This window comes from Diadema antillarum, unplaced genomic scaffold (assembly GCF_040938485.1).
Source record: "Diadema antillarum isolate AM-2024a unplaced genomic scaffold, OU_Dant_1.0 seq00000798_RagTag, whole genome shotgun sequence".
NCBI classification, from domain to species: domain Eukaryota; kingdom Metazoa; phylum Echinodermata; class Echinoidea; order Diadematoida; family Diadematidae; genus Diadema; species Diadema antillarum.
In genome coordinates, this window is record NW_027271682.1 from 477,290 (window position 1) to 493,735 (window position 16,446).

General features: G+C 37.0%; 1 protein-coding gene across 1 annotated transcript in view; it reads right to left on the reverse strand.

Annotated features, from left to right (window-relative positions):
* The window catches only part of LOC139739348 (death-associated protein kinase 1-like), a 159,654-nt gene that overhangs the window by 74,971 nt on the left and 68,237 nt on the right, over positions 1-16,446 (reverse strand). The window contains exons 7-10 of the mRNA XM_071649965.1: positions 13,836-13,988; positions 11,189-11,234; positions 9,922-10,011; positions 6,860-6,946 (exon numbers count right to left, since the gene is read on the reverse strand). Coding sequence (XP_071506066.1) covers positions 6,860-6,946; positions 9,922-10,011; positions 11,189-11,234; positions 13,836-13,988 — 376 coding nt within the window. The remainder of the gene's footprint in view (positions 1-6,859; positions 6,947-9,921; positions 10,012-11,188; positions 11,235-13,835; positions 13,989-16,446) is intronic.

The window sequence follows — 16,446 nt, forward strand, 5'->3', positions numbered from 1 at the left end:
TGGACAAAACATTAGACTACAAAATTATGCCAAAAACAGAAATCCGATTGTTTTGACCAATTTTGATGATGTGACTTCAAACTTGATTTTCTCGGCTCGGCCGTCAGCGACTTTAGGATCCTTTTGTTGTAGCAGGTCACATTTGAATTTAGGGATGCAACTTGCATAAAAAATCAAGAATGCAAATGCATTTACCCTCTCGGGTAGGAATTACACTGGACATGTGCTCTGTATAGTCAGCCACCTTTCTAAACCCTATTCAAATACTGCCTCTGTGTTGAATGAGAGAATTTAGCGAGTAAAATTTTGGACCAGGAAATAAATGTTTCTTTCAGATTAAAGCCTTCACCTGAGTATTATGCCAATCTACACCGTTCATATCCTCTCTCATTAATGAGCTATGTGCACTTGTCCTGCTAAAACTATTCTATTATCTCTGGAAACATGTATCTTGATATGTATCAAAGGTAAGTTCATATATTTTGTACATATCTTATGAAGCATATGTGCCATGCTTCAAGCACAGGGGTTTGGGAATAAACATGCAGCATTCGTAGCATGACAAATGTATGCAAAAATGTTTGAGAGCAAAGCATTGTTTTTTTCTACAACCCATTTTGGACTGAACTTCATTTTCAGTCCAGGACTGAATGTTAGAAATTACTAGCTACATTGTCTAACAACTCAGTTATTTCATAATACAAAGTGATTTTTTTTTCTAACATGACAAGATAATATTTGGATGTTTTTCATGAAATTGAAAAAAAAAATTTACCATTTCTTTACAGAAAGTGACATTATGACATGAATTTAGGCAACAAAGATGGCTAAGTGAAGTTCATGTTGGTCCAAAATGGGTTGTACTTAGCAAAAATGACATCAAGACGAGTGCTCTAATGTGCAAAGCATGGTGTATAGTGAACTCTACAAGGCCAACATAGACACATATAAACATTCATGCACACAGCTACGATTCACAGACGGGTAATGCAAAGCAGGTCAGTTCTTGGAATGGGCAGTAGACTCAAACTTGTAGAATGGCATTAACCCATTGCCTCTCAAACAAGGAATGTATGTGGTATCATTCTGCAGAGTCCACACGTATAGGGTTAAAGCCATTTCACCACTCCACACACTCTACAAAGGCCATGCGCATGCAATGAAGTGGATGTTTGTTTTTGCATCTCAAAGCAGTTTTTTTAATGGGATTTTGAAGCTGCAAGCTGACAAACATGACATTCAACAGACACGTACACTTACGGCAGATTTCTCCCTCGACAGGGAGAGATGGTAAACATTCCAGAAACAGATGTCTCTCCTTCAATTCATATTAACCCAATGCTGACTAGTCCCCGAGTATACTCGGGCAGGTGTCTATGGGAAATGTGTGTTATACAGTAGCAAAATCAGCTCGTCTTCCATGGGTTTAATAAAAATTGACACTATACAGTCATATGCAGTAATCTGTAATGTGAATGCATGACTTACGTGCACAAACAGTACCGCCTTAATTGTTAACATGAAACTGATCAAATTTATCTGTCTCTGTACACGAAGGAGATGGCAATTAATGCATTAAGACTGAACCTAAACTTCACTACACAAGTCAACAGCCATGCAGAAAGGTTAAGTCTCAAACTGGCATTTGCAGGATTTCAGAAGCCTCACCTCATAAAATTTATAGTATAAGGTCCATGACTCTTCATGGCTCAGCAATTACAACTTATATAGCATATGAAAATGCATATATATATGTAACAACAAAACTGAAATGTGGAAACATTCTATAACATCTATGCGATACCAGCAAAAACATATTCCCAAAAAATTGTTCAGCTCCTCTAAGCTCTACTAGAGTTGACTTACAATTGGACCTGTTACAATCATCTTGTCACCACACACAGTACTAAAACCAGTCATTGCATATTTAAATCATGGGCAAAGAGAATGGTGTATTCACCTGATACTGAGCATTAAACATCAGTGCATGTTTGCATATAATTGTACACTGGCTATGCTGCACACTGTACAGCAATGCTGCCCTCTATAGACAAATGTAATACAGGCTTTAGCTACTTAGTCCAAAGTAATATTTGCCTTGTGAGCTCAAAAACAAGACACTTCATTGCTATACACACCATTATGGTTTTATCAGATTTTCTCTACATCATCTTGTGACCCTGCACCTCAAAACAAACAAAAAGTCGCCAGACATGAATTTTTAGTTCAGACCATATTCTGAAAGAACATACTTTAAGCTTTAAAATGATGTATAACTCAAATCAAATGGACTCTCCTAACCTATCTAAATATTGGAAAGAAAGCACAAACTCAGGAAAAGTGTGAACTGAGAAAAGAGGCTCTGAAGTACAGTGTCTATTCAAGCGCTTTATCTTTACCAAACCGTGTTGGCTGTGCGATGAATGGGACAAAAAACAGGAAGTAAACCACCAGAGTAACAACAATGAAGGGATCATCAGATTAAACTGAAATAAAGCATGCCTCATTAACACATTCTGTCCATAATTAATACCAACTTTCAAAGCAGTAGCACCATCCTTTCAAAAGTTATTACAGTTGAAAGTAAAGAGTGTGGACAAGGTTTTTCAGAAATGGAAAAGGGATTCTAAAGACACACCTAATCACACTATTCTACCAAAAATGTTCGAGATAAACTGCTAAAAAGACACACTTTCCTGCCTGTTTTATGATACCAAATTTTAGCATAATGTAGAAGAAGACCCGCTCTTTCAGAAAGTATGAAAAAGTCAAGTTCGGCTAGGTTGACCCATTTCACTTATTTTCAGTCCTCACGCAAAATCAGTGTGTGCGACTTTATGTTCGTTTTGAGGTGCACCGTCACATATAACAACTTAAATGATACACACCTAAAGTGCACTGATGTTGACGGATGATGACAATATATCGTTAATGTTGAGGTGAATTAGTGACCTGCTTACTGTAGTTTCAGGTTTGCACCTCCGTACCCACTGAGGCAACCCAGTGATGACGGGGAATACCTCATCTAGGGTCTAAGTCATTAATCAAGCACATCGTTCATATTCAGATGGTTTGAGAATAATAATGAGATGATAGATGATTGTAATTCTCCCCCAACCTTTGTATCAGTGGTTAACAAACACGAATCCACTCATCTGATTTCCCAATGCCATATACTTGTATGTTACACTGTACATCCCAGATGCTTGAAAAGTATGAAAGGTGAAAAGGGGTGGAGGGGGGTACATGAAGGTGTTTGTGTGTTTGGCCATGTGAACACTATATCTTCATAATTCCATTTATGAAGAGGTAGCAGAGACACAAAATTTCCTGTTTTACCCACAAATGACAGATTTATAGTAATTTCCCTGAAGTTGAGGTTTCTCATTGAAGTATTATGCAAATGTAATTTCAGTGTGGTGAGATTATCTACTGTAAAAGTGGATATTTTCGCGCGACTAATTTTTCGCGCTAGGCCGGGTGAGAAGAGTTTCGCGTGTTTTTAAATCCGCGGAATCAAGACATCACGCACAGGAACATATGGCAAGCAAAAATATTCGCGTGCTTTTATTTTCGCGCTAGTTTTTGGTTGCGCGAAATGCGCGAAAATTTCAACACTGCGAAAATTTCCACTTTTACAGTATATTCACCTTAAGGTTTCACACGAAGTAAACACACATGCAAAATCTCTCTTTTGCATTATGGTTTTCTACTACTGAACTGGTAAATTACTAAAAATGCATTACCTCAAGACCCCCATTCCCCTAAAAGAAGGCATTCCATATCACTCACATTATACAGAAAAAGAAACATTTCCGATACCAAGGCAACACTGATATCACATGATTAATGCAAGATGCACAAAACAGACCATCCTCTTTAGAAGTGATAAACATCAGATAGTAAGATATTTTCCTACCCATAGGTAAACTGAGAGCGGCATACAGCAGGTAATAGATATCTCCCATAAAAATGTTGAAAAGCTGCATACATCGTGAGTTCCAAGAAACATGCACATGTGTGTGACATACATTGTCCATGTTGCAATATCTCCAGCATATCCAAAGTTCAAGAGGATCTTGTTACAACATGAGAAGAGAAAATAATTACCAATACCAAAGAGACAGCAGAAATCAATGATTGGAAGATGGCACAAAACAAAGGAATCATTCCGGAATCCCTACAGTCAAGGACTGTATGTGACATACGAAAAAAGTGGCATTCTATGTCGTACAAGTTGTCATTCCGGAGAGATCATTCTCAAAGCGACATACCTTTCTTAGAAGCCTTCTACACCTCTGTAGGAGAAATATGGCGACACGAAATGGGGGAAGCAGAGTGATTCCATGGTGAACAGGGAGCTGGAATGCTTAAGATGACAACTTCTCTTTCGACTTAAAAAAAAAAGAGCCACGTAAATCTTGGAACCTATTCGTAATGCTATTGTCACAGCAACCGCTGCTACAAATTTGTGCATAATGTGTAAATGCTACGCCACTGGTTCCAATAAAGCTGTGAGATCAGCTTTCCATGTCACGACAACGTTATGAAAGATTTGAATGTAATACTGCATATTTTTCCAAATGACACAACAAAGGAACAAGATTTGTTGAACTGTGCTACCATCACTAAAAGTGGAATATTTGCTACCCATTCAATACATCTGTATATCATAATTCTCTTGCAATGCAACGCTGTGCTTGTGCAATACAAGTGCAAGTGAATCACCTGTTTCTACATGTAGCATCCTCAAAAGTGTAAAGTGTCAAATAGGCCTACATACGCAGACACCAAACGTACATGTACATGTACACATGCACAAACACAAGCAAAGAATGACAATCACTACCAGATACATGACTCGTATGTATCTGATTTTAATACACTTCATTGTGTAACACATTCACAGTTACCAGGTGTCAAGTCACAGGTAGCACCAATCGCTCTCACAAGATCACATCGCAGAAGTCAAACAACAATCTTGTTTTGGTCATTAGTTTCTCTTACAATCATATGAATCCATCCCTTTTCTGATTACAAAAAAACAATAACTTCACACCTACAGTGTTACTTAATTGTTGATAATCAGACTGACATTTACGTAGAATTCTTGACAACGTCATGACGAGAGAACAAAAATACCAAACAATCAGCATACAGAAAATGACACGGAGGGAGAATATAAAGGGACATAAGGGTTTCTAACTATCGGACATACTGTATGCACTGTCAGTAAAAAATGGAATGATTCAAGAGATGTTTTCAGGGGTACATTTTCAATATGGAGGGGTACAAGATCCTGGGGAAAAGACCACATATTGATTGGTGGGTGGCATACCTTAGGAAAGGTGGGGATGTTGGTTTCAAAATTATTTGGAGTTCAATTTTATTTACTTCTGTGTCATTTTTACCTGAATCACAATTGCAACTTTTATGTGGACCATCACAAAGCCATTACCTTTGTATAGTTTGTGTTCAAAATGACAGGTCCACTTAACTCGCCTGGATCTTGGAATTCAACTCTCTGTTTTTCTCCTTACAATATGTCAAACATTCACACCAACAAATCATTCAGTAAATTTTAACTTGAATGTGCTGCACCATTTTCATCTCTGTGAAGCTCTTTTATACACATTTAATCGCTGTGCTTTGGATGGAGCTTGTTGGCAAGTGTGTTTCGTATATTGTCGATTGTGCCCATTTGCATCTACAATGTACATCTATTTCAGGTGTTCAAAACACACATGCATTTCAACAATAACTGATGTGTACGGTGCTACATTCTGTAGACTTTACAACTGTGGCGGGTGCTTTGTTGCAAAGAAGTACCACTTCAAGAATTGTGCTGTGACTTTAACCCGTTGAGGACGGACTGATTTTGCTACAACACGCATTTTCCATAGACCCCTGCCCGAGTATACTCGGGACTCGTCCTCAACGGGTTAAGAACCATTCAGACAATTTGCAAAGCTTTGGAAAGCCTAAATGCCTAATGAATGAAATACGCTTCCTCATTTTCTCCTCATTCTGTTTTCTTGCCTACAGTAGTGGGATTATAATGAAGACTCTTGATCACTTGAAGAATTACATCTTTTTTACCATACCATCGGGAATAATTGTGGTTTGGAAGATTAAAGGGTAAACACGACAATCATAATTATTGTACACGTATTTAATATCATTACAGTATTAGAATTTGATTTTGGAGATCATGCTGATGGTGACAACTTCCTAGAATTTAATCATCTTTGGAAACATGTAAATATATCCTACATGACTTTTTATAAGTGTATTTTGAGCTACTTGATATACTTGTACCAGCCCCAATTACAACTACACAGTACAACACACTACAAGAAAATCCTGTGCCCCATCCCAAAGACATCATGTAACCAGTCAGTCATGTAAAGGGTGATTCTGAAGATGCTAGAAATGTTAGATTGGATTTACAACTGACAGCTAAATATAAATTTTCCGTATAAAAATATTTGTTGATATTGATATTATACATAGGTTTTGCCAGACAGCAAAGCTTCATTACTAGTTTTCATTCTGATGTACATGTAGTTGCTTGTTACACATTTAGGTTGTCTTTCATGTAAGCTTCAAGGAGACCAAGAAAGGTCATACACATTGTTATGCAAGGTTGGCTCCCCACAAAGAAGTCTACATGCATGTAAAGAATTTGTTGAAAAAAAAAAACAACAGAAAAAGAAAAAAAAGAAATGCCTATCATGACTTTGGATATTGATTGTATTTTGTGCTCATTTTGTGTACATTGTAATAAATCTTTTCTTCTGTGAAGACATACCATAAAAAAAAAAGAAGAGTACTTGCAAAATTTTGAATAGCTACTCACCCCGTTAACATCAACTGCAGTACTGGCACTCCGTAGTCGAGCATTCTTGGAAAGTTTATTGCATATTGACACCACCTTCATTGATTGCTATGGCAAGAGAAATAGATTGGGGAAGAAACAAAATTATGTCATACAAGTTGAATACAAGTTGAACACAAGTTGAATACATTGTATATAATGATACATCTTATCAACAATATTTTTCACATTTAACCATTTTTCATCATAAAAACTATATTGACATCTTTTGGACAGTACACGGTTAAATGGGTGTATGAAATGTTTAACAATATGTGAAAGATTCATGATTATGTCACATGTGGCTGAACACACACTTACACAACTGTCAATCAAATTGTGAACATACATGTTTTATTTAAAGGAGACCTCCGGATGATTTTCAGACTTTTACATTTGAACAACTATAAATTAGTCAAACTGAGTACAGAGTTTCAGAAATTATAGTGATTGGGATAAGTAATGAGAATGTTTTCAAAATTTATTGTGAATTGCAATGAACAAGGATGATGACATGACAGCCTCACCATAAGAATGCATGAGTTGGGGCTCAAGGAAGCAGAACAAAAGAAGACGGTATGCATGGATTTTTCACAGGTGAAATTGTTGAGCAAGCAATATTGTAATGGAATTACACTGCTATATTTCTGAAATATATGAGGCTCTGATGTCATCATCACTGTTCAGTGTAATTTGTTTAAGATTTTCAATTTATTGGTTTCTCTGCTTAAGGACCATAATAAATTCCACGGATCTATACATGGAGCTGTTGATTTATGTACTACATGATGTGAAATTATGAAAATCGTCCGAATGCCCCTTTAATAACTCTTGCTACAGTTCACTGAAGCAAAGCTTGCAATAGATTTTCTCAACAACCTTGCTGGATTGTATTTCCAGCACAAAAAAAAAGAAAAAAAAAAAGGAAGAAATGCTAACTATAAAAGGTTACATGGCTTTGAAAGACAATATGTTTCCTAAAAGTACCTATGCATGGTGGTCTAAAAATAACGTGGCACACAGGAGGTTTAAACTGTGGCACCAAAAAAAAAAAAAAAAAAAGAACAAAAACAGAATGATATATACATTGTATACATGTAGATAGTTGATTCCCGACAATTCTCTTTCATGCTTTATTCATCACAATCTTTGTGATGTCGAATTCAAGATGCATTTGCAACATTTGTCTCTTTCGTTGTTTTAGTATGTTCTTATACGTAATGTTTCTTTGCAACTGATTGGCAAATTGACCTATATCAATGTAAATAAGCACCCAATCAATCTGACTCAGTGCTAGGTATTAGCCATGATAGAAAATACGGGCATACATGTGTACGTGCATATACAATGTACTCAGACAGGATGCGAACCTACACTGTATGACTTTCTGATTACCAGACAGGCATCTTATGAATGTCATTGATTTGAATGATTATGCAATACACCTGCTTGCTATAAGGATTAGAACCAGCACCAGCTGTCTGAGGGAAGCTCAGTAGTCTAGTAGATAAGCCACCTGTCTGGTGATCGGGAGGTCATAGGTTCAAATCCTGCCTGAGTACGTAACTATGCCCTGCTACTACTTAACACTGATTTTAAATCCGTTGAAGATGAGTCCCAAGAATACTCAGGCATGTGTCTATGGGAAATGCGTGTCACAGCAAAGTCAGTCTGTCTTCACATGGACCTAATACACATGGACTGTTCACTGCAGTCTTTCTTTGATGTAATGATCGTCACCGACACCTATTTATGTGCATCTTAATGAGTACATTCAAGTGTCTGGACAATAACGATTGTGTGATCACGTATCGTCACTAACAAAAGAATCTTTTCCCTCATTCCAGTCTTGTTTCGCTGATGTGCCTTTCTCAGACGGAAATGTTTTTGAATAAATACAGATGATGAGGAGTAGCAAACATGAGATCATGACAAAATTTTGTGTCAAAAGATGGGTAATTGCTGATTCGCACATTTTCGCACACGCATAAGACCTTGCCTAATGGCAAGATATACCTGTTCTCTACCATTACCGTCCCTTTTTGCTCTGGAATAAGCTGGAGAAAAGTGAAATATTGAGATCACAAATGACAATCATTCTGCCAAAATGGTAGCTTTCTTTTAAAAACTGCCTGCTTCTCCCAAGCGAAATTGTTTGAGGTATGATTTCCTAACGTACACCACAACTGCACATTCACTTTACTTGATTTTTGTGAGTTATTTTCTTCTGCGCATATAGTTTTAGATTTCTCAAATCTCCTTCTTGTTCTTCTCCCGGCTTGCTGGCGGTGACGATCATGGGATCAAAGCAGTGAAGCATGCTAAAAATGTCTTTGTGGCGCTTTTGAGATGTACGGGTGCATGAATTAATTAACGATACGATGAATGTCCATGTGTATTAGGTCCATGGTCTTCAACAGGTTTGATCCTTATTTACATGAAACGTAGGGCAATTTGTCAATCACTTGAAATAAAAACACCTCAATGCAAGAATGTCATTAATTTGAATAATGTTTCATTGCCTGACAAAATGCATTCTACATGTACTCCAAGCACTCATTCTTCACCTTCCCTATCTGGTTTATGCTTTATAAAACGTACCTCCGACAAAGACATTATTGGCCTTATTTGTCTGTCTGCAAAATAACTCCAAAAGTTATAAACAGATTTGGATGAAATTTACAGGAAAAGTTGACAATGACACAAGGAAGAGATGATTAAATTTTGGTGGTGATTTGGATCACCGTCTTGATCCAGGAATTTTTTAAAAAGAAATTTGCAACGATTCTTTAGCAGTCAAATAGGGCCAACAAACAAGGGAATTCAAGCTGCACATCCCGTATTTGAGGTGTGCAGGAGTGTGTTCCGGAGGAAACTTAGGTAGAGACACTAAGATTTCCTATCATCGGGAAATAGAGCCATTTCCAGCTGTTATGTGTATATTGGTTGAAATGAGCTGCTTGCCGAGAGATCGGTGCTCTCCAAGTGCTTTTCTAGTTTGTATTGGTTTTGCCCTGTGGGAATAGAAGAGACTGGTAAACTACCTTCCATCTCTTCTTAGCGTTGAACTTCCTCAGGTTCTCCATGTTGAGATGTGATGTCTGTCTCTGCACCTTCTGCTTCTTGCTCCTCGGCTGTGGGGCAAAGAGGAAAGGCATAAAAGGTCATCAGGAAAGGTCATTGAAAGATCATGGAATGTATGTCATCAATGTGAACATAAATTGCCAATAGAAATAATGAGGCAGTACCTCCAAAGCTTTAAAATGCAAGTACATGTAGGTGTACTGTAGGACATTTCATGGCTGTGATATTACACTTGATAATGATAAAGTAGTGATAATAATGCTCAATAATAATGATTATAATAATGATATTCATAAGAGGCATATTGAACAGTGTTCAAAGTTTAAATCATAACACTCTTTAACAATCACAACATCTTAGCTAGAGTAAGCCATAGCAAGTAGATGAAGTACATACATTTGTACATGGATATTTCTCTCTTTCATGCCATTCAAATTTTAGAGTTATCATATTTGTTTATACTTTTGTTTTGCAAGATTCTTACTATCAACATCCACTACTGATTCATTTCTTCTGCAATCTTCCTATGCCAAATAATGTAAACTCGTTACACACAACAACAGAAACTTTGTGACCAGTAAAGAAATCTTTTAAGTTTACACCTAAAAGTTTTATTCCATTCTTTTTCTATTTTGTATTGATCTAAAAGGTGAAAACACAATTTCTAAGAATGTCCATGCACATTTTTGTTTAATGACAAATAAACATATTGAGGTTGTATAAACACCATGTCCATAGCTTATCAAAATGTGGATTCCGGAGCTCATTCAGGTACATGTATAATGTTTGGTCTCGGTTACATAGAACAGTTTCGGTTTTCTTCCATTGCCATTCCTTTATCTATGGTGCACTTCCTGTTACCATGGAGACACCTCAGGATGCGGTCTCTCCCCAGGAAGACCAGTGCTGAAGTCTTCCCCTCCCCTATCTCTCCTCTGATTACCTTAAGGCCATCTGAACATGTTGGTCAAACTGATGGCCAAGCGGATTATGATAACAGCTTTGAAAGTACAAACTATGGTGAGTTATTTTTGGAATGTTGCTGTGTTCAGTAAAGCAAATTGCCACTAAAAATGTCTTCTGTTTTTCTAACGCACACTCATATGCTTGCTAATTCAGATTTGTTTGTTATCATTATTCATACTGCATTCATATATAAAACAGTGGCTATAGGATTCTTTTGTGAAGGAGCTCAGAAATCATTGCTGTGTGACGTCTTTTACTTACTGCGATCCATGGATGTGAAAGGCACTGGTCAACAGTTGCTCGTTTCCTATTGATAACAAAATATGGATGATTGAAAATGATATAATTTTTGCAGTTGAAAGGAATATACATTACATAACACATACAACTGTTCACACACATGAGTTCAAAGAACATACATCTTCTTGACCCACTCTGTGCCAGGGACAAAATGTTCTAGGGTTTTCTGTGCCACTGGCACTCAAAGCACTCAACAGTTTATGTTGGCATTTCAAGATTAAATCTGAACAAGTTAACAATATTCTTAATATTTTATGTTTCAGCATTTATCTAAGTGTTACACAACAGAGGAAGGGTGCCTGTTGTGCACTAACCATGATGAAGGCATTTCAGCAGAACTCAGCTACTCAAAGTTTAAATGATGCCTCTCATAAGGTACATTTTTCTCTGTGTCCTTTTAGGGTCATACCCACATAATTTCACATTTTAATTTATGTGTCTGTTTTACCATCAAGAACTTCTTATTGCACATTTTTTCCTTTAATTAAAGACAAAGTCAGATGAAAGCTAAAGTCATTTTTAAACCTCTCATAGGGAAAAAGGAAAGGGTCCCAATTTTTTATGACTGTAATAAGACGGGGTCAGCGTTTGAACAGATATGCCAGCGGAAATTGTGTCCAGATTTAAACCTGCTTCGAGTGGTAGGAGATGTCAAGGCTGAGAGATTGGGGCGGAGGAAGTATACTGGATAGTTAATTATGATCTAGCTGTGGGCAAGACTTTGATCAAAAATTGACATATCCTCTTCTTTCCCACCCCTCCCCCCAATTTAGCCCTTTCAAACTGCATTTATGACTGCTTCGGGGAAGAAGCTACCACTCCGAAGGTTATGAACGTTATGCACTTCAACGTCATGCAGATACCATATGTGACCCTGCACCTCAAAACAAACAAAAAGTCGCCAGACATGAATTTTTAGTTAAGAACGTATTCTGAAAGAGCAGACCTTGAGCTTTCAAATGATGTATAACTCAAATCAAATGGACTCTCCTAACCTATCTAAATATTGGAAAGAAAGCACAAACTCAGGAAAAGTGTGAACTGAGAAAAGAGGCTCTGAAGTATGTCTATTCAAGCACTTAATCCTTACCAAACCGTACTGGCTGTGCGATGAATGGGACAAAAAACAGGAAGTAAACCACCAGAGTAACAACAATGAAGGGATTATCAGATTGAAATGAAATTAAGCATGTCTCATTAACACATTCTGTCCATAATTAATGCCAACTTTCAAAGCAGTAGCACTATCCTTTCAAAAGTTATTAGAGTTGAAAGTGAAGAGTGTTGACAAGGTTTTTCAGAAATGAAAAAGGGAACTCTAAAAACACACCTAATCTCACTATTCTACCAAAAATGTTCGAGATAAACTGCTAAAAAAACACTTTCCTGCTCGTTTTATGATACCAAATTTTAGCATAATGTAAAAGAAGACCCGCTCTTTCAGAAAATATGAAAAAGTCAAGTTCGGCTAGGTTGACCCATTTCACTTATTTTCAGTCCTCACGCAAAGTCAATGTGTGCGACTTTATGTTCGTTTTGAGGTGCACGGTCACATATACTGCCATATGCAGGATTCCGTTAGCAATTTCTACCCATCTCTGTAATTTCTAATACGGAATATAGCTAACAATTTTTTTTTTTGCCACCCTGGTATTGGCAAGAAAATTATTTTCACAAGGATAAAAACTACTGAGGTTGATGGTCCAAAGTTCTACAATCTATTCTCATACAGGTCAAAATGGAACAGGTTTATAGAAATATTAAAAAGGGAATTCAGGACAAATCAAAAGTAAGTATGGTAGGAAGGAGTAAAATCTTATAAGCATATGAGTGAAAATTTGTTCTAAATTGAATAAAAAATTAAGGAAGTCATGAAATTGTGAGGTTTCCCTAATTTTCACAAAACAGTTTTCAGACAGTCTATATGAATACGCAAATGAGTATTAGTACCTGGTAGATGATGTCATCGCCTCACACCTTGCCATATAGTTTTTACACGTAATCCTGAAGTTTTGAGTTTTTTGTAAAAACATATCTCCCAGTCTCGTATCCTAATCTATCTAACTGATCATTATATTGTAGATATTAAGCCAGCACTAGCATATTTATATTTCACACTTGCACAGAACAAAAACTGAAGTTTTGTCAGTTTTGTTGTTGTTGTTAAGAATCAATGAAAAACAGTGAGGTGATGACATCATCAGCTCACTCATTCATATATTTCATGCATATACCGTACAGGGTATATCATCTGTTTGAGAACTGTAGAGCAAAAATTTGTGAAACTTTAAAATTTCATATCTTCCCTAATATCTACCTGATTTTGATAACATTTTCACTGTTGTGCTCAATAAGATTTTACTCTTTTTCCCCTATCAACCCACTGAGGATGGACTAATTTTGCTATAACATGCATTTCTCATAGACACCTGCCTGAGTATACTTACAGCATTACAGCATATATGCAGTTTAGCCATTTCTGATTCATTGAAAGCTAATGTTAAAACAGATGTGCATGAATTTTTCTTAGGTTCAGTGGAATTCATAAATATGATAGCTACAAATAATTCATATATTCATTTTATATTTAAAGGAGAAAAAGCAGAACCTTGGATCTTTCAGTAATAGCTTCTCGATAAAGTCTTTGGCTAGGTCACTGGTGGAAGCAAAGTAGTCGTCGTCGAATGAGTAGTCGATCGCCGTCACATGTTCGTACGTTTCCTGTTGGTCCTCTCCAAGAAATGGAGACAGTCCGCTGAGTCTGCATGGGAGAAATAGGATGAAAAGAAAAACAAGAAGAAAAAGAAACATTCATTAGACCTTCTGATACAAAAAAAGACCAACATAATAAATCATGCATCATGGTTGATGGAAGGAAAAAATTGGTACTAGTTTTATTTCAATACCTGATACGTATCTGCACCCTCTTTCCATTGATGTCTGCTTTATTCAAGCATCATCGTCGCTGGGGTGACAAGACCTTGTATCTCCAATTTTGGTAAAAATGACCTTTTTTGGATTAATGGTCACATAATCGGTTAAGTGATGTCCTGTCCAAATCCCAACTGTCTTACTCCAAAATTGAAGCTACCACAGCATGTCAAAGGAAAGGCTATTCCATTCACCACAGTGCTTTGGCCGCCATGTTTTTTGGCTCTCCTGAACATTTGACATTTTGTAGATACGAGGTCTTGTCGCCCCAGCGACGATATGGCACAATGTGCCTTGGCTGATACCGTTTGCTGACTATTGCTAGTCACCTGGGATGGACCATGAGGGGGCCATTCTCTCGTTCTCTTGTGTGGATGGGTAGGGGAACCACTTCACTGGGTTGACACCATGCTCTTTGCGATGAATGAATGAAGTGGGATATTTTGCGTGCATGAGTCGTGGCTACTTCACACACGGAACCTCCATTTAATGTCCTATCCGAGGGACAGAGTGTTTTGCCTTTTGCTAGTGGGGATGGAATGCTAACACACAGTACTGCTCCGTGAGACTCGGGGAATTGAACCCAGTACCCTTGGATCTGAAGGCAGACGCACTACTGACTGAGCCATATCACCGCCCCTACCTCCAAGGTAGCTGGATTACAGGCACACGCTACAACGTCCGCCTTAATGATGTCTGTGAAAGTGTTTTTCTCCTTTAGCAGAAATAATGAGCATCTCCTTTATAGCATTTGCAGCACCAGCTTCGATAAACTGGTCACAGCTTCAAGAATTACCCAGCATCAGAATAGACGCTATACCGTTTAAATACAATTTTTCTCCAATTACCACCAGTGAGTAGTAATATTTATCATGGTGCTGAATGTATTGTGTATGAAATGTCTGTTGCATTACTCATCAAAATTGTAAATGTTCATGGAATCACCTGCAGACACATTCAATTTATATGGAAATTATTTCTGCCCCAACATAAGAATCACAAGTTCACATGTTGAGCTCTCAAAACCATCATCAACATCTTCCCGATGTCGCTGCAGATTTATACACACTAAACCCATGAACTAGTGATACTATTTCAGTGAACAATAGCTGATGTATATACGACTGTATATTTTATGGGAGTGATTACTACTCATTAAAATAAGTGCTGCAGTACACTGTTATATACTACAATGATTAATGATACAACACTGCAATTGTATTAAACGTAATCTAGATGCCTTTTTACACTGGGAAATCTACAGACTTTATAATTCATCAATAGCAAATGAGATACTTAACAAAATTGACTGCATGTATGTGTGACGGTGCGTGCGTTCATGCATTTAAACAAGGCAATGAGATGGTGCCCTGTTCTACACACATGAGACAAAAAAAAAAATCAAATATCATAGATAGAGATAGTCAGAGAGCTATGCATAGACAGAATTCAGTTTTTCTCTTTTCGAAGGAAAGAGACAGTTCACATTACATGTGAGTTTAATTGGCAGCAATACATGCTGTGCAGATTACACTGGTGTTGTATAGGTTTTAGAAAGCATGAACATGGCTCATATCTTCAAAGAGTAAATATGTGTTCAAGTATTTGTGTGTCTGTCTGCTTCTTTTTTTTTTAAATCTCTATTTCCAGGGGGCAGTAGTATAAATACGAAAACAAAACCCTATTTTCATGACAAATTCGGTCTTGTTTCATCCTGACTCCTGTCTGTGTGTGTGTGTGTGTGGGGGGGGGGGGGGGTTAGACGGTGTTCGGAGTCCAATGAGTTACATTTCATATTACCATATCTTTAGAAATGCATATTATGATACACACACAAAAAAAGCATGTAATGCCCAGACAGACAGACAGACAGAGACAGACAAGGAAAGATATATGGAGTAATGAGCACACATAAAATTGCAGCTGAGGTCTAAATTATCAAAGCAAGATTTGATATCTTATTTCAAATATATATCTTACTTTATATAATCTTACTTTTGATATACATAATCTTACTTTATAATATATGTAATCTTACTTTATAATATATATAATCTTACTTTATAATATATAATCTTATTTTGAATATATAATGAGATAAATAGCCTATTTCATCCAACAGCCTAAAATGAGCGTTAATGAATGGTCTAGAGATCACATATGACTCAAAAGATCACATGTCTATATATATCCTTGCATCCTTGTCATGTGATGATACAGTACAGAATGTCTTGAGTGCATCAAATTTGACATGGTCTCCAGTCTGGCATTGCACTCTGCACCTTGGA